Raw genomic sequence first — 18,603 nt, 5'->3', positions numbered from 1 at the left:
TTGCAAACTCCAAAAGTGCAAACGTAAACTGCAAACGTGCAAAGAAGATCAAGGAGATTTTCCTTCTTTTTCCCTCCCTTTCCTTCACTTTGGTGCCTCCGTAAACTGACGCAAAAGTGTCAGCAAATGTCTTAACCAGAAAAAGACCAGCGCGCCAGGGCCGCACGGGCTGCGTCGCCAGCGTCTGCAACCGTTTCAAAAGCGTGCCAGAAACAGCCGTAACCAGTGCGAGATTGGGCCAGATTGGCGAGATTCCTGCTGGCTGTGCTGGCTCGCGTCTCGCTTTTTTTTAGCGCGTGCATCACCAAACGCGAATGCGTGGCAGTGGCTGCAAATTTTGGGAGAGGGAGGGAGAAGGAAAAGGAGAGGGATATTAAGGGAAGAGGGAAGAAGAAGGAAGTGGTGGACTTTGAGAGAGGTGGGAGGGTGGAAGGAAGGGAGAGGAAGAGTGGAAGGGTCTGTGCTGGCTATGGTGGATGGTGGACGGTGGATGGTGGGAATGCGTGAGGAATGGTGGAGACATGATGGAGTATGAGATGGAGGTATGGAAAGAAGGTGAGTAGGTGAGTTGGATATGGAATGGGTGGTGGTGGTTATGGAATGATGAAAATATGGAAATGGCGATGGGACAGTGGGGGGATGACTGGGATGACTGGGACGACTGGTGGTATGGGGAATGTAGTGCTGGCTGTGCTGTGGTAGTATGTCTACGCTGGTGGGTGTCTACTGGGAGACAAGGTAAAATTGCGTTGTTGTTCGGCGTAGACAAATCGTTATGGTTGTTATTGAAATCAACTTTTGAACTCTTTCGGGCCCTGGTCTTTGTTGGTGGTGGACAATTGGGTTGCGTATATGTATGTGTAGTGCAAGCCAAAGACAAACCAGCAAGTGGTTCTATTAGGCAACAACAAAGGCTATGACGACTACAATGACTGTTGCTGTTGTCCATTATGGCATCAAGAAATACCCTTGAGAAATTAACTCTGTTTTCTAATTTCCAGATCTGTCTCTCAATGGGTGAATCCATACCTATCATCACTTCACTACAGAAGCCATAGCTCATACCCAACGTGTATTTTGCAACCCACGTAGCTAAATTAATTCTACCTCTCCCTCACTACCTCTTGGTCTCTCCAACTCTCCATGGTAAACAACCACCCACTGGTTGTTGTGGTTGCGAAAATCTTGTCATTGTCATCTTCCGTCTGACGAACATCCCAAGAACAATGGGAGTTCCGTCAAAGAACACTCTTTACGAACTCGCCGCCCCAGACGAAGAACATTAAAGTAAATCACCTTGGCTCATTGTCGAACTATCGCGTCGAAGATCCGAATTGCCCAAAACGCGATTCCCATGGATTCCAACAATATAGGGAGAAGTGTAGAGTATTCCGGCCAGCCTGGCAATGGCATTGTGTGAATGAAGTTGAAGGTTTTGATGTAAATGAATGTTTTGGATAGTAGTAGACGCTAGGGTAGATGCTAGGGTAGATGTTGTGGTGGGTTGGCTGTAGGCAATCAGTCTAGTGCTTAAGGTTTAGCTAAAGGAGACCCACCAAATCAACCCATGATGGATAAATAATAGTATAAAGACGAGGAACAGTTGTTACTATAATTCTTCTACGGACGTGAATATTATTTTGGAAATTATGGTACTCCATCATGGCTTCATTTGAACAACGTACGATGCGACCCAGGTGTCAAAGAACAGGACTTGTTGGTTACTGTATGTGTCCTGATATCCAGATTCCTTTCTTTTTAGCTCGGGATCAATGTCTATGAAGCTTGAAAGAGTTGGGCTTGGAAGGTACGTTCCAGAAACCTTATTTGGTTCGGGAATTCCCGTTCTCAAGAAGTTCTTCACCTATCACGACCAGCAAAGGAAGCCCAGCCAACATTTAGGGATATAAGAACGGAAGTGATGATGAAAATTGGCTCATCATATCATTCTTTTCCTTGGTTGCTATTTTGTAGATTTGGGCTATGCTGACCGCAAGAGCAACAAAGAAGGACATCTGTCAAAACCTTCAAGACTTCTACCATTTACATCCACACAAGAGTGAAATCTTATATTAACTTTCATCAAATGGATCATGGAAATACAGCCACACGTTCCATATACTCCTCTGTTTATAGATGGGCTTAACTCAGCCCCAAGACACCAATTGACTGGTAAAACGAAATACCCAATCTTTGATCAATCGGTGTCAGTGCACGGTTTCATAAAAAAAGTTGCACCGTCAGCTAACAGATCGGCTTTGATTTCAATAGTGGCGACAATTACCATCTCGTAACTTTTCTATATGATCGTAACCCAAAGTGTGTTCATAGCCGTGGCAACAAATGCTTAATGATGTTGAAAAGGGGAAAAAAATGATCAAGGACTTGATATCTACCCTTGGATGGAGAAAAAGGGATGAGCAAGGGTTTCCTTGGCGGTTGGGCGCAACTGGTGGTCGTAGGTCAACAACTTGTCAATTAAGTCAACCACCTCGTTCAGCACCAAATGCTGGTTATCTCTGTTAACAAACGCAGACCATGGCTTACGTGGGTAGTTACCCAAAATGCCATCGTACTCAGCGCTCAACTTGATGCCGTACTTGTTCACATATGCCATGAGAGGTTTCGTGCCCAAAACCTTGGCGATTTGCACCAACTGATCGTTGTTGGAATCGCCTCTAAAGAAGGGCTCCTTCTTGAAAATGATGGCAGCAAGCATGCAACCAACAGACCAAAGGTCTAAGGAGTAGTCATATTGCTGCAAGTTGATAAGCAACTCAGGGCCTTTATGGTACCTGGAAGCCACTCTGACGTTGTAGTCGACACCGGCGTGATAAAACTCAGCAAGACCCCAGTCAATAAGACGCAAGGTCTTTGTCTGTGGGTCAATCATTATATTCTGCGGTTTCACATCCCTATGGATGATGCCCATGGAATGGGAGTAGTCCAAGGCAATAAGGAGCTGGGAAAAGTAATACTGAATATCGGCAATGGTAAACTTATTATACAAGATCCTGAAATCCACATTATTCACCAGCTCAAACACCAAGGCCGGGATCTTCAGGTTCTGGTCCCTCACGATATCTAAAAGCCCCACCACATTGGGCCCGCCAGTGAGGTTCTTCAAGATCTTCACCTCCCTATAGATCTTCTTCATCTTCACCGGTTTCAACACTTTAATCACACACGGCTCGTCATTGATCACATTGACTCCCTCAAACACCTCCGAGTACTTGCCCCTTCCGATCTTGGACACTATTTCGTAATTCTTGATGTTCCCCCACTCGATCGTGTGGCTTTCGTAATCCCAGTAGTCTCTGGACTTATGCTTATTGACATCGGCATACACACGTGCCACGGAGTACACCTTGGGCGATACGTTCATCATGGTGGGTTGTAAGAAAGGGTTTGGTAGGGCCTGATGAGGTTTAAAAAGGTTTCATCGCACATCTGATTGCACCTGCAGGGAGAGCCCTATCCAGCAGAAGCACTCCACCAGCATCAGGTGGGAAAGGTGCTGGAAAAAATAAGGGAATTTGAATTTGATAGATGGAGGTGGTAAAGAATGAGGAAGTTGGTCGTGGCGGTGGTGGCGGTGCACTTGGAAGGCCAGGGATGGAGCTGGGTAGGTGGATCTGGCGAGAGAAGGTTTTTTCCTTTTTGTGTGAGGTTAGTGAGATTCTTTTTTGTCTGGTTTTTCAAGCTTGGCTGGGTTGAGTTGCTGCTGGGAGAAAGGAGAAGCAGGGGGGCAGTGGGAAAGTGGTTTTGTGGAAGGAATATTTGGATTTTAGAGATTGGACTTTTGGGTTTTTGGTAGTATTGTTTATGGATTATGGGTTATAGAGTATGGTAGCATCAAGTGTACACTTTAATGGCTGCAAATCGCATCAGCCGCAACAAGCCACGACTGGCAAAGCAGGTGCAAGCGGAGAGAGAAGTGGGATGGGATGGAAATTGGGTGGATAGAAGGTGAGTAGAGAAAGGTTGTTAGAGAGGACTGGGTTGGAGAGGAGTGGCTGGTGGAAGGCTGGTGGGGGTACGGTTTGTGGCTAGAGATGGGGCTGGAGCAGGCGAGAGAGGGTTCAGTGTGGCCAGGGCAGTGGTGTGGCTGTGCAGTGGAAGGGAGGAAAGAGAGGGAAGGGAATTGGAGAGAGTTGGGTAAGGAGACGTATTTGGAGGTGTGACGGGGTTGGAAGGTGGGAGTAAAGGTGGGTGGATGTGTGACTGGCTCAGGTGATAGAGGTTCAGTCTGGAGACGGTGAGTTGCATCACGAGAAGTGTTGAGGTGGGGGTGGGGGAAAGGAAGTGGGAGTGGTGGGAGCTTAGGAGTAGGTAAGGGAACGTAGGTCGTAGGAATTATGGTTTCTAAGGTACTTCTGGCTGTTGTATGCGTAGAGGTGGGAAGGTTGTGGTGGTATGAAGGTTCATGTAATTCATTGAAGCTTTAGATCCGGAGAAGGATAGTCTAAGATTGGATAAGTTAAGCTTGGTAGCTCCAGAAACGGGGAAAAATAGCCAGAACTGATTTGGTGCCTTTTGTCTATGTCTTTTTTGGCTAGTCGTTGGTTGAAGGTTTGAGACGCCATAGACTACTTCCACAAGGTGCTATATCACCAAAAAATACCCAAAATATGAAAGAAGAGAATTCAGAAGTATCTTTAAATTCTCTATTCAACTTTGAGTTCATGAGCTCTTACCTTCGTTCAGTGGTGCTTCACTGGAACACCCACAACCTTCAACCATGGAGCGTCAACAGAAATACACATCCAGCCAACAACCTTTTCAACCAAAAAGACCAAAAAGACCAATACCCTAGATCCAAACGTTCCCTTCAAACAACCCTAAATTTTTCATCCCTCCCTTGTCCTTCTCGAATACACCCACCACTCATCCACCATTCACACACTGCACTAACTATGGCTGCGAAATCCATATACATATAACAACTACCATACTACATTCGCTTACCGTCAAGTAAACCACAACCACACCAACTGCCCAACCTCCATTACCCAAACCCGGCCAAATACACTCATTTACCTCAAGGAACAACCATACACCTTCCCATTGGCCAGCATCCACCCAATCATCCACACCTTCACTTCCCATACATCCATCACCAAATGGGCTCTACGATCCTAGAACTACGCCATGGCGAACAGGTCGTGTCAGGGATTGATGTTCGACACGAGGCACGTCTACCGTTCAGAAACACGTCTCTTTCTCATGTGGCGTACGTGAACTCAGAGAGAATCCCATGGTTCCTCATCTCACAGGGCCCGTTTCCAGTTTACTCCAGTGACGAGACGACTACGGGGTACTTTAAGGAGAAACTTGCTCGGGAAGCGTTAGATAGACCTTATATTGGCATACTATCGAAATCTCAGGACCCACAAACATACGTGGTGTTCTTTATTCAGGGTAACGGCGTTCGCTGTTTTTGCATTGATTTCACCACATTGGACAGACTTTCCACGGCATCGAGGAACTTTGAAGCAGGTACAGACGACAACGTGTACTATTCTGCTCTTCCTACACGTTCAGATACTACGATTTTTGACCGTGTGTTGGAGAACAAGTCATCCAAGCGCAACCAGTATGTTGCACCTAAGAACCCAAGTTCTACGCCGCTTTCAGTCACGCCGCTCAATGGCGACCAGATATCCAATGCGGTGAACAAAATGACGCTCTCTGGACTTCGTCTTCGAGGCCTCAACCCGTCGCTGAGCTCAAAAGACAGAATAGCCATTAAGGAATTGTACCATATGACGCGTAAACTGGCCTTGTTCGCTCTACGAAAGTTTAACTATGGGTTCAACGGCTCTTCGGGCCAGGAAGTACGTCTTAGTGACGTCCAGGACGTGGTCGAACGGCTCCTACAAGCATACGCTGACGTCGACCAACCAGCATAAATATTCAATATTCCATCTTCATGACTCTCGTTTCTATTTACACGATTAAAGACTCGAAACGTCCACAACACGAGTCTGGGAAAAGTCTCCATACGACTTGTTGGAGGCCTTCTCCAACTGAGCCTCCAAGGCGCTCTTCTTGTCTCTCTTCTTGGTCTTACCAGCAATGTTAGCCTGGATAGCTCCAACAGGGTCCAAGAAGATCAGTCTATCGTTCAACAAGTATCCACGCTTCTCAGGGTTAGAGTAGTATGCAACGTCTCTCTTATGCATTGGCCTAGCTTGCATAGGCACATATCCCTTCTTCAAAAGGAACTTGTTTGGGTCCAAGAACGCACGCAAACCCAAGTTGGTACGGTAAACAGATGTGTATGAGTGTCCTGTCTTTTCAACAGCGTTGATGGCACCAATAGACGCCTTGGTAGCCTCAATGTTCAAAGGCACATTGTATGTTTCCTTACCGTTACCCAAAAGCTTAACACCATCCTTCATGGTACCAGTGACGAGACCACACTCTCTCATGACTTTATAGTCCAAGGTTTCGCCCTCCTTCAAAGGAATTCTACCCTTTTCCCAGAAATGCTGCACCTTCTCCAAGTTCAACCCGTTGTACTCTCTTCTGTGAGGTCTCTTGAAACCCACCACAGGGAAACGTTTAAAGTATGGCGTCTGACCACCTTCAAACCAACGTGGCACTTTTCCACGGGCCTTCTGACCCTTTTGGCCTCGTCCAGAGGTCTTACCCAAACCGGAAGCTTGACCTCTACCGACTCTTTTATAACCTTTGACGGCACCTTCCATTGGCGCTAGATTGCCCAAACGGGCCATTCCACGCTGCTGATTTAGAAGCACGCCGACTGGCGTGGTGAACATTGCCTTGGCGGCAGAGAAGAAGCCCATTCTTGGTTGCAAGAGATTTGTATGTATGTGGATTTGATATTGATGAGAAAAATTTCGATGGTAGTGCGCGGCTCATAAGGTGCGCAACTGCGAGGGAGCACCAGGGAAGAGGAAAGGGTATAAGGAAGGACTACTTGGTACAGCTTTTTTGTTGCTGGAAACCAAATGATATAATTTATTGGATTCAAGGTGGTTCTTTGAGGTGCCTCTGAGAGGTGAAATTTGAAAACAGACCGAAAGTCGAAAACTGGCGTTAGCTTATCTACCTGCCATTGGCTGCAAAATCCTACCATATCTGACATTACCACTGGCAAGAACTGCCTTAATATACCCCACTTGCAAAAGGAAATTCAATCTTGAACAATACATCAACTCACACCTTCTGGCATGAACGCGGCGAACAAACCAAAAGCACACTCTAAGACTCCTGGTTGTGTAGCCTACGCTGGAGGTCTAGGAAGTCCTGCTTGTCAATGATGGCGAACTCCAGTATTATAGTGACGAATATCAACAGAAATGGTCCTAAGTACGTCCCTGACCTCTTCATTTGCCTGGTCTCTAATCCAGTTAAGAAAAACATAGCCACTGCTAATATCAACGAAAAGAAACAAAAAAAAAGAAAGCGGACTAGACGACCAGGATCCGAAGGCTGTGAAGGATCCGAAGGGGTGTCTTCAAATTCATTTGTATTAGGAAGTCGTACCGCTAGGATGCCGAAAAGTACCATAATCAACAACACTCTTAGCACCTGCAGCAATGAGTCTCCATCCTCGTAACGGCGAAGAGTTTGGACGCTTTGCTTGGTGTAGGATTTTTTATCCGAATTTCCATCTTCTTGGAGATTAAGGTTTGCTTGATCACGGGCAAAACAGAAGTTTTCTGTCCAAATGGTCAGAAAAGCTTTAGGTGACTCTATCTGCTGGGTTTCTTCAATAATCTTGCCAATGTCTCTCATGATAACCAAAGTACTATCGTCTGTGGTGTAGTAGCATTTGGTAGGCAAAACTGTGGAACGTCTACAGATGCCCCAAAAATTGGCATAGTATTTGGTTTCGCCCAGTGTCCAATTTGCTGGAATATGAGAGAGCATATCTTTTGTAGAGCCTGGAGCAATGTCCTCATAAGCTTCTAGAATCTTTGTTGAAAAATCAAACCATGTATTAGACCCAGGCATGGAATATGCCAGAACGGAAAAGAACGTACTGGGGTATATAAGCATTGATTGGCAAAGAATTGTTATAATGAACAGCACAATGTAGATTAGGTTGAAGTATATGTTCAGGCAGCCTGGCTTTGGATTTTCGGAGACAGACTGTTGGGTCGGGTTTTCAATTTCGAACTCCACCCAGTCTGGTGTAGCCAGTGGTTCTTGGTCAAATATTGTGTCCAGGGAATCTGACGTTCTTGATGTTACTGGTTCGTAGGAAGGTGGAGGCTGAGACTCCTCTGAATTTTCAGACCCCATTTCTTTATTTTTTTTGTTTTAAAGGCTAAGGGTGGGTAAAGTTCAGCTTTTATGGCTTTTCCAAGAGAGAGTTCTGGAAAAGGAAAGTATAACGAGCAAGAAAGACGATCATTGGTGGCTGAATACTCTCAGGAGACTGTTGGGAACAATGACTTTATTAATTGAAGATCTTGGTTTGGAAAAACACTGAACTACACGTTAGGATGTTAATGGAAAGGGTTTTGGAGACATATATTCGATTCAGAGCAAAGCGTTGGTTTTGGAACCTTAAACATGTCAGTGAACGTGGATGTCTATATCAAACGGACCCTGTTTACTTACAGAGTCTCTGAAACAGGAAAGTATAAGTCAGAGAACAAGTGGTAAAAATAAACGGCAGTGAAAAAAGGTCAAAGACTTTATAGTAGTTCCGTTATTGAAATTCATATAGTGATTGGACATTTGCGTGATAATAAGTATCGACATACATCTCTAATTCAAAAGGTCAAAATGCATATTTGGATAAGACTAAACATATCCTGAAGAGCTATAGTATAAGGCTTCATCCAAGTAAGCACCGAGAAGGCCTTGGCCTTCAAGAGAAAGCAAACGCAGATACTATAAAGACACCTAGCTACGTTAAAACCTACAAAAACACCAAATTCACAGAAAAATCAATCTAATCATAACATAAAAAGACGCAATACAAAGAAAGCATACTTAAATCAACTGCTTGGCAGCTTCTTCACCAGCCTGCTCCTCCTTCTTGTTAGCCTCCTCTGGGTGCTTAGCCAACCATTCGTTGTGCTTCTTCTCAGCCTCCTCTGGAGACTCGCCCTTGTGGAACTTCATCCACCACTTGCTGTCCTTGTCCTTACCGTCAGCATTGGCTTCCTCTGGGTGCTTGGCCAACCATTCGTTGTGCTTCTTCTCGGCTTCTTCTGGAGACTCGCCCTTGTGGAACTTCATCCACCACTTGCTGTCCTTACCCTTACCGTGAGCCTTAGCCTCCTCAGGGTGCTTGGCCAACCACTCCTCATGCTTCTTTCTGGCCTCCTCTGGAGATTCACCCTTGTGGTACTTCATCCACCATTCTTCACCCTGGTGCTTACCCTTACCGTGGTGTTTACCCTTGGAGTGAGCCTTGGCCTCCTCTGGGTGTTTCTCCAACCACTCTTTATGTTTCTTCTCAGCCTCCTCTGGCGATTCACCTTCATGGAACTTCATCCACCACTTGTCGTCGTGGTGTTTACCGTGAGGGTGGTCACCATAGTGCTTACCATGAGGACGCTCACCAGCACCCATTGGGTGGAATCCACCGTGGTGGGAAGCCTGCAAAGCCTGGTTCTCGTTAATGGCAACCATGGCATTGTGGAACGAGTAGTTCTCGTACATTCTGCCCATGGAGAAGACACCAAACAAACCAAGAGCTCCTACAGCAGTGGCTGCAAAGACCTTAGCCTTACAGCCCTTAGAACGCTGCTGAGTGGCAGGTTCATAGAAAGGATGGGAGGACTCTTCGAAAGAAGAAGTCGACAGGTATGGAGGGGTGGCCTCGGAAGACGAGGTAGTGTCTTTTTCGTTGTGCAAAGGCTGGTAGCTCATGGTGACGATAATATGGGGATTCTGGTAGGGGGGAAATTCACCAGTATTTATAGTTTAGTGGGTTCCCTTGGCAGGTGCATAGAATAGGTGAAACTTCATGCATACCCGACAGTCGGGATGTATGGATCCGAAATCGCGTGAGCGATCCGAGATCACAAAGGGGGGCCTGGTAGAATGGACAACAGAAGTAAAGAAGGCCAGGAAACAGTCATAAAGTCATTTTGATATATCCAGATAGGTATTTGATCAGTAACAGAGGAGGAGCCTTGGCTTTGGGAGGAGAAGGGCACCGGTGAACGTAAGGTCAAATGCCGTGTACTATGCCGTACCGCATATAATTATGCAAGGTTGCTGCGGCCAACTAGCGTTTCTAGCCAATGGCTGCAAAATTCAAATGCCGAATGTATGGCCAGCCAGTAAGCGCCTGCTGCGCCTACTGCATAAGCACGCCCTGATTGCTTAGTGGCTCTTTATCTCTCCCATCAAGCGTCGGCCCGGCTCGGATCCTCACAAGCCTGGTATACTATCGTAGCCATACTTATTAGCATACAATCCCAATGCCTTAATAGGGAACAAAAACTTATAAGTAGGATATTCAATAGCACAACTGTGGTTGAACACACCTTCAACATCTTCAAACTTCCATTCACCAGCCAAAGACTGTCTTTCCATAAGAAGCTTAATAGCCTTATCAATAGGCTTTCTGTCTGGGTAGTCACCAAGAATCAATGCAATAACAGCCCAGGCAGTTTGAACAACCAAAGACTTACCGGTTGGAACGTAAGTATGTGTTTCACTGGCTTTCATAGATTCACTCCAGCCACCGTCATCTTCTTGTTTTCTGATAAGGAAATCCAAACCTTTTTGCACGGTCTTTGAGTTATCATAAGAATGGCCAACGGTTTCCAATGCTTCAATGGCAAACATAGTAGCATAAGTGAAACAAACACCCCACAGGCCGTACCACGAGCCGTCGTATGGATCTTGGGTCTTGATGATGTACTGGATGGCATTGTCAATTGCAAAGTTGATCTGTACTGGTTTGTAGTCTGGGTAGTACTTGTTGAAGTAGGTGAGTCCCAAAACAGACGAGTCTGTGCATTCCACGTAGGGATACTCGACCATGATGTTGTTGAATACTTCAGCAGGACTGATGAGTTCAAGCTTTGGGGTGGCTCTGATATGTTCGTAGGATGAGAAAGAACCAAACTCGAAACTGCCAGTGTTCTGGATGAAAAGAATTCTATCCACTGCATCTTCAAGGTTTTGTCTCTCGATTTTCTTTTCTTCTGGAATCTTGTTGCCCAAGAAATCATCGTTTTCCACCATAATAATGGCCTTGACTGCTTCAGCAGTACAATCACTCACAGTGTAACCCTGAGTCTTGGTACTGAAAGGCCAGGCACCCTTTCTCTTGTCTCTGAAACTGCCTTCTTCACATTCTTCCGTAAACTGCGACCGGCGCAAGAACCAGTAGCCCTTGAGAATCATATCGTGGTACTTTGGGTACCTAGACATTCCTGCCATGATAAGGTACTGACACATGAAAGCCACATCCCATGTTTGAACACCATTGGTACCCATAACAGTCATACCCTGAGGACCATGGAAAAGCACGTCATCTTTTCTGTCCAAGAAACGTTGAAATGCGTATGAATCACGGCCTTCTTCAAGGTATGTGATAATCATGTTGAAGCAGAAACTGACTGGCGCAATGCACAAGTAGTCGGTGTTTTTACACTCCTTTTGGATGAGTTCATAGACTCTCTTGCTGCTTTTACGAAGAAGCCAGTTGGGTCTCACGTACTTCTCATAGTTAACCACCACCCAATTCAACGTATCCAAAACCTTCGTATGTGGATAATACAAGTCCACACCGCAAACAGTATTTCTGTGCTTGGAAAAGTCGATCTTAGAGTATGGCAACTGCCTAGGCAAGTAGATCTCCTCCCTGATCTCCTCAAGCAACGGATCAAGAGCACATTTGTTACGGTTGGCACTCAAATAAGCCAATGGCAAGTAAATAGCACGAGTGTGGACCCACCAACGGCCAGGATGGATAGGCATCCAGTATGGCAAAGACCACAATTCAGGAGGAGCTGGGTTCACGCCTTCCCATTCGTACAAGCTAAGAATGGAAAGCCACGCTTTACCCCAATGCGGGTTTCCCAAAGCACCACCCAAGCTGTGAAGCGTCTTACGTGCCTTGACACAAACCGGGTGGTCTTTAGAAAGTCCCAAAAGCCTCAAACACACGTAGTTGATAGACGTACCGAAACACGTAGACTTATCCACGCTATGCAAGCCCCAGCCGCCATCAACAGGGTGTGCCGTATTCACAATATACCTAATCATCTCCTTTCTCTGGGCATCGCCAATTGGCGTCTTGGTAAAGTACGACGCTGCCACATACCCTATAGTCATGAACATTGGGCCCTTATACTGGCAAGCGAACGTACCACAATCTTCCTGGATCTGGGCAAGAAACTCCAGGCCCTTAGCAGCAGCATCAAATGGATGGGTAAGTTCCTCTTCAGCGTTTGGCGCCGGGAAGTCGTCCATATCCAAAAGGTACTTGGTGGTTCTCAGCTGAGGTTCAGCTTCAGCTTCCTTGGGCAGAAGGTAATGCCATGTTTCTCTGCCTAGCTCGTCTGTGCGGAGCCTCCATAACGCTGGATTGGTCTTTTCAAGGCCCAATGTCTCGGAATAGTACTTTGTCATGGTGGTTTGGGGAAAAGAATGTGGAGTGGAAAATGGAAAATAGGCGTATACGAGAGCGGACCATATGTAGGCCAGAGGCCGGGGAGGCACTTCCAACACTGGTCCAGAATCTTGGAGAAGGAGGTAAATGGGGGAAATTGGTGGGTTTATTGGAGGCTGATTAAAGTAGGGAATGTCTTTTTTCTTCTTTTTAGGGACTTTTGTTGTGGATTGTTGGTGGTGGTTGTCGCTTTTCGCAGCCATTTCTCGTATGGGGAAGGAGGAAGGAAGTGGGAAGAGGAAGGGAAGAAAAGTAAAAGGTAACGAGTAATGTGAATTTGAGTTGGTTGGTTTCAGTTGGATTGGTTTTGTTGGTTTGTTTTGGAAGGAAATGGGTGGGTTGGATGGATATGGCTGGTGTTGGGGATGTCTCATGTTTACTGGTTGGATAGGTACCTATACCAGACGACTGACTACAGGCTACTTAATGCTTCTAGATATGACAATGATGTCTATTGGAAATGTTTCAGATGATTCATTGAAAAGGCGAAACGAAGAAATTAAATGTCAGACAAGCTCTTCTATTTATCACTATGTATCTAGTACTGGTTGTTCTCTCATGTCTCACGACCATGTAGTTAGATGCACCAAGTACCATTTCATGGAAAGATGAAAGTAGGCCGAAAAATAGACTTATAATCATATCCTGAGGGAAAGTAATGGATATATAGAGTATTGAACTGACTACCGTTCCATGGCCATCTACTAGCGCTGGTGCTTCTACAGGGCCTATGGCATTACACTGATTACTTCAGATGCATCACATACAACACTGCCAGACCACAAGTTAGAGAAGATGAAATTCTTGACGTTGTAGAAAACACCGACTAGAGATTAATTATCACTTTCTTTTTTTCAATTTCTTTTCGACATTTCAATCATATGGGAGTCCCTCTTCCATTTCTTCAGCTTCCATTGCGAGCGAGATATTTGCAGCCATTCATATCCACCCACCAGACTCAAAAACAGACTACTTTTTGAACTAAAATAACTTCTTGAAGGCTCATTAGGCAAATAACATAGGCCCTGACGTGCGCCCACCCCTAGAATCATGAGTTTGGGGGAGGTCTTTATGGACTGGAACAGTTTACACGTGACTTTACACGTGACTTTCCCACCATTTTTTCTAGCCTCATCACTGAAAATCACCACTACTCCATCAACTTCCACAAACATGGCCAAACGGAAGCTCGAGAAGTCTAACGCTGCAAAGCTGAAGACGGAAGCTGATCTAGAAGTCTCTTCAAAGCCCAACGGTTCTTTGGCTGCAGCTCTTCCTTCCTCTGATGAGGAATCTGTCGCTGACGTTGAGTCTGAGGATGAATCCAACGAGTCTGAGGAAGACGAAGAAGAAGAGGAGGAGCAAGAGGAACAAAAGAATAACGGACCTCCTAAGAAGAAACAAAAGTCTCAGGTAACTGCCCAAGACGTCCAGGCGGCTCGTGAGACTGCCGAGCTCTTCAAATCCAATATCTTTAAGCTTCAGATAGATGAGCTTGTGAACGAGGTCAAGATTAAGGATTCCCATGTGGCTAAGATCGAAAAGGCTCTTCACAGACTTCATCACTGTATTTCTCAGATCCCAGCTACCGAACAGCTTACGCTTGAAGAGGCAGAGAAGAAGATCAACACCAAGAAGTTGGTTATCCCATTCCCTGATCCCAAACCTACCAAGGTCAACTATAAGTTTGGGTATTTGCCACCTGAGAATGTTGCTTTGGTTGGGTCTTTTGGCTTGAAAACAGGTATTGCTCAGCAGCACGGCCTGGGTATCGACATATCGCTTGTGATGCCTAAACTGCTCTTCTCGCCTAAGGATTACTTGAACTACCGTGCTTTGTATAAGAGAAGTTTCTATATGGCCTACTTGGCTGAGCACCTTCTCGCACTTACAAAGAAGGAGCACTTGCCGGTGAAGATGTCTTACTTCTTCCTTAACGACGATGTGCTTTGTCCAGTGCTCAAGTTGGAGTCCATCAAAACCGATAACGAGGACGATTTGTCTTTCCACAAGACCAAGTTCACCATCAACTTGATTGTGTCTTTCCCATTCGGCGTCTTTGACACCAAGAAGCTTTTGCCAGATAAGAACTGTATTAGAGTGCAGAGCGATACTGAAGACCTTCCGCCTACGCCATACTACAACTCATCTGTGGTTTCCATGACAACACAAGACTACTACTTGAAGTACTTGTACAGAAACAAGAAGTCTGCCGATGCCTTTAAGGATGCTTGCACTTTGGGAAGATTGTGGCTACAACAAAGAGGATTTGGCTCTGCTCTTAATAAAGGTGGGTTTGGCCACTTCGAGTTTGCCATTTTGCTCTCTGCACTTCTTAACGGTGGAGGTAACAGCGGTAACAAAATTCTTCTCCATGGTTTCTCCTCCTACCAGTTGTTCAAGGGTGCCATCAAGTACTTGGCCACCATGGACCTCACAACTGGCTATTTATCCTTCTCCAGCGACTTGGACCAGTCTACTGCTTCGAAGTATGTTCCTGAAGCAGGTTTTAATACCCCTACTATCTTTGATAAGAATGTCAAGCTTAACGTATTATGGAAAATGAGCAAATCGTCGTACCAGGCTTTGCGTCAACTGGCCATCAACACTTTTGAGTTGTTGAACGATGTGGTTTATGATAGATTTGATGCCATCTTCTTGCGTAAAGCAGCTTCTGATATGTTGAAGTACGATTTGGTGTTCAAGCTTGCTGTTCCAGAGGAGCTCCACGACGCGTTCGGTGCATTGGAGAAGATCACATTCATTACCTTCGATAACTACATCAAGCACAAACTTTTCATGATCTTGAAGAATGCTTTGGGCGAAAGAGTGACCAGTATTGAGATCATCAACGATAAGGTCAACGACATTTTCCCCCTTCTCAAGAGAAAGCCATCTTCTCAGCATAGCAACTCATATACAATTGGCATAGAATTAAACCCTGACGAGTGTGATAAGATCGTCACCAAGGGTCCTAATGATACTGACGAGGAGGCCGCTGCTCGTTTCCGCTCCTTCTGGGGTTCCAAGGCATCGCTTCGAAGATTCAAGGACGGTACTATCCAGCACTGTGTCGTCTGGTCGATTGAAAACAACGAGCCTGTTACCAGCGCCATTGTTCACTATGTTCTTGGTTTGCATCTCCATCCTACGATATCACAGCATCTTAAATCTACCATTAGCCATTTCAACGCTAAGCTTCCGATTCCTCTGGCTGCTTCGGCAGCTGGTCAGGGCGTTACAGGTACCACTAATTTCACGCTTTTGAAGGAGTCGTTTGAGGAATTGTGCAAGATCATGTACAACTTGGAGCTCCCGTTGAGTGTTAAATCCATCTTGCCTGCTTCCCCTTCGTTGAGAAACACTTCTATTTTGCAACCAGTTCCGTTTGCTGTTTCAAACCCTGACTTCTGGAACGATGTCGTGTTGCAGTTTGAGAGTTCGTCTAGATGGCCAGACGAAATCAAGGCATTGGAAAAGACAAAGACTGCTTTCCTTTTGAAGGTCAGCGAAACCTTGAACAAGGAGTCAACGTACAAGTGTTTCCTCACGAAAGACAATTCCATTCCTTACATGGAAGACATTACCTTAATGAACGTTCTTACGCCAGGCGGTTACGGTTTTAGATTCAGGGTCTTGAGTGAACGTGACGAGATTCTCTACTTGCGTGCAGTTACTAACGCTGGTAACCAGAAGGCCATGGTCCAGAACGTGTACCTCAAGTTCAACCAGAAGTATTTGGGTTCTGTGAAGCATTCTCGTACTATCAGCATATTATCCACGCATTTCCCATACTACTCGCCTACAGTGCGTTTATTCAAGCAATGGCTCGATGCACAAGTGCTTCTAAGCCATTTGAACGACGAGCTCGTGGAGTTGATTGCGTTGAAGCCATTCGTTGATCCTGCTCCGTATACTGTTCCAAACTCTGTTGAAAAGGGATTTTTGCAAGTTCTTGACTTCATGTCTAGCTGGAACTGGAAGGACGATGGACTCATTTTGGATCTCGTTAAGCGTGCTGATGCTGCTGCTGACGAGCTCGATAACAAGCTTAGTGATAAACTTACAATCAGAGCCCACCAGATGATTCAATCCAACTTTGACAAAATCAGAAAGACCGATCCTTCCGCTATGAAGACGCAATTCTTTGTCGGCACAAGAGACGATCCTTCTGGTATTTTGTGGTCCAGCGATGTCACCTTGCCCATTGCAAGCAGACTTACAGCTCTTTCCAGAGCAGCCATGCTGATGGTCAAACAACAAGGCGTCGACGACCAAACGCTCAAGCTCGTCTTCACGCCCGCATTGAACGATTTCGATTTCCATATTCAATTGCGCAAGTCTGACCTCGGCAAGTCCTCTGGTGTGCTCAAGCTGGGCGGTTACAAGAACTTGAGTGGTAACTACACTTCATTCCCTGACGATATCACTTCCCGTTACGACCTCACGGCCGCTTTCGTGGAAGAACTCAACAAGGCCTTCGGCAACGTGATCCTCTTCTCCAGAAGAAAGTGCCTGGGTCTCTACGACGGTGAGAACATTGTCTGTGGAGTGTTCCTCCCCAACACTGGCAACAAGAAGTTCAGAGTCAGTTTGGCCATGGACGTCAAGCCCTCGGACGAAAAAGACGAAGTCACCCTCAACAAGCAGGACGTTCTCGACCAGATCAAGCTTCTTGGAGGCGATCTCGTGAAAAACGTCAAGTCCAAAAAGTAAGTATCAAAAGTGCACCACATCCCACACATGGTGCAGTGCGAAAAGATGGACTGAGGTTTTCTTCTAAGTATCAACACTTTTCTTTACCCCAGCATCCAACTACATTCCTTGAAAGCAAGAAAATTCCGTGTTCCCGCTGTTCCATTACATATCATCACATTCATCATGGACTTCTCGGCCCAGCGGTACCCGACAGTGGAGGAAACCATAATCAATAACGCCTCTGTTCTATATAGACGAAAAAAGCATTTCCTTACAAACCTAAGACAGCTAGTGGATGGCACGGGCTATGTGATCATTGGACTCATCTACCTACGGGACATCCTGATGTTCTTTGCTGCCCTTCGTGCATTCATCCATTACTGTATATCCAATCCGTATCCCACACCGTCTCCTGCAATCACTGTGAGTGATACGACCAAGAAACGCATGAAAAAGTTCATTTTAACCAGCATAATATCCATCAACACGATATGTTTCCTTAAACATCTCCTTTTTGGCGTTTATACGGAACCTGTAACCGATGACGGGTACCTATACGGCGGTATGACCGTGCAGTTCATAGGAGAGCAGTTGCCCAAGCTGCGTCTAGCGTTGGTGTGTCTTGACTTGCTTATAGCGTTTATTCAGATTGTTTACCATAATCTAATGTGCTGCACGGACGATTCGGAGGTTTTGAAAACGACGCCGTTGGAAATCAACGAGGAAGATACGTCGTGTCGCCTGGAAATCGAAGCTGACGGGTATAACGGTAATGTTTCGTTGATAGCGCTTGATATTTTCGATGGCATGGTTGAAACGTTGCTGTACGTTGAAATGGGGCAGAACCTGCTGCTCTGGGAAATGCATCCAATGGGTGGACAAGGCGAGGAGACTCAACAAGGGTCTCAGCAAGGGTCTCAGCAAGAACGTCGTCCGCCTGTGCTGCTCTCGCAGCTTCTAGCATAATGGTAATGAAGGAGATGGAATCTGGGAGGTTATGGATGTAAGGAGAGAAGGTACGGGATGAACGAAGGGCTTGAAGTGGGCCATGAATGCAAGTGGCCAATGCATAACCACACTGGATGTGGAGACAGAGATACTGGCTTGAAGTGGGCCTGAGAAGATTGAAACGGGTAATCAGGAGTGACTACGAGCTGTTTCTGGGCTTGTTTTATGGTACTTTGGCTTTTTGGCTTCTTGGACAAATTATACTGTGACAAATTATACTGTGCTTATGACGTCAAAGAAGGCAAACTCTATCTAAATCAGCTCCTCAAGAAGTA

At 45.8% G+C, this 18,603-nt stretch overlaps 7 protein-coding genes across 7 annotated transcripts; 2 read left to right on the top strand and 5 right to left on the bottom strand. All coding sequences in view use genetic code 12, as the record gives it.

The window, feature by feature from the left end:
- Nucleotides 1-2,392: 2,392 nt before the first annotated feature.
- CKA2 (casein kinase 2 catalytic subunit) lies at nucleotides 2,393-3,388 on the bottom strand (the record flags this gene model as incomplete). The annotated part of the gene is made up of 1 exon (XM_025485246.1): nucleotides 2,393-3,388. The coding sequence occupies one exon, from the start codon at nucleotides 3,386-3,388 to the stop codon at nucleotides 2,393-2,395; it is 996 nt and encodes a 331-aa protein (XP_025340177.1).
- A 1,735-nt stretch (nucleotides 3,389-5,123) lies between these two features.
- Nucleotides 5,124-5,912, top strand: CXQ85_001537 (uncharacterized protein; the record flags this gene model as incomplete). The annotated part of the gene is made up of 1 exon (XM_025485245.1): nucleotides 5,124-5,912. One exon carries the CDS (start codon nucleotides 5,124-5,126, stop codon nucleotides 5,910-5,912), a length of 789 nt encoding a protein of 262 aa, XP_025340176.1.
- Nucleotides 5,913-5,957: 45 nt separating this feature from the next.
- On the bottom strand, nucleotides 5,958-6,812 carry MRPL10 (mitochondrial 54S ribosomal protein uL15m; the record flags this gene model as incomplete). Its single annotated transcript, XM_025485244.1, has 1 exon — nucleotides 5,958-6,812. The coding sequence occupies one exon, from the start codon at nucleotides 6,810-6,812 to the stop codon at nucleotides 5,958-5,960; it is 855 nt and encodes a 284-aa protein (XP_025340175.1).
- A 418-nt stretch (nucleotides 6,813-7,230) lies between these two features.
- On the bottom strand, nucleotides 7,231-7,986 carry CXQ85_001535 (uncharacterized protein; the record flags this gene model as incomplete). Its single annotated transcript, XM_025485243.1, has 2 exons — nucleotides 7,231-7,296; nucleotides 7,441-7,986. 2 exons carry the CDS (start codon nucleotides 7,984-7,986, stop codon nucleotides 7,231-7,233), a joined length of 612 nt encoding a protein of 203 aa, XP_025340174.1.
- Nucleotides 7,987-8,976: 990 nt separating this feature from the next.
- CXQ85_001534 (uncharacterized protein) lies at nucleotides 8,977-9,861 on the bottom strand (the record flags this gene model as incomplete). The annotated part of the gene is made up of 1 exon (XM_025485242.1): nucleotides 8,977-9,861. One exon carries the CDS (start codon nucleotides 9,859-9,861, stop codon nucleotides 8,977-8,979), a length of 885 nt encoding a protein of 294 aa, XP_025340173.1.
- Nucleotides 9,862-10,368: 507 nt separating this feature from the next.
- ERG7 (lanosterol synthase) lies at nucleotides 10,369-12,582 on the bottom strand (the record flags this gene model as incomplete). The annotated part of the gene is made up of 1 exon (XM_025485241.1): nucleotides 10,369-12,582. One exon carries the CDS (start codon nucleotides 12,580-12,582, stop codon nucleotides 10,369-10,371), a length of 2,214 nt encoding a protein of 737 aa, XP_025340172.1.
- Nucleotides 12,583-13,795: 1,213 nt separating this feature from the next.
- CXQ85_001532 (uncharacterized protein) lies at nucleotides 13,796-18,286 on the top strand (the record flags this gene model as incomplete). The annotated part of the gene is made up of 2 exons (XM_025485240.1): nucleotides 13,796-17,334; nucleotides 17,605-18,286. 2 exons carry the CDS (start codon nucleotides 13,796-13,798, stop codon nucleotides 18,284-18,286), a joined length of 4,221 nt encoding a protein of 1,406 aa, XP_025340171.1.
- Between the last annotated feature and the right edge of the window lie 317 nt (nucleotides 18,287-18,603).

The sequence above is a fragment of the Candidozyma haemuli genome, assembly GCF_002926055.2.
Source record: "Candidozyma haemuli strain B11899 chromosome Unknown B_2014730914, whole genome shotgun sequence".
NCBI lineage: Eukaryota > Fungi > Ascomycota > Pichiomycetes > Serinales > Metschnikowiaceae > Candidozyma > Candidozyma haemuli.
This window is presented reverse-complemented; position numbering and strand designations above follow the sequence as displayed.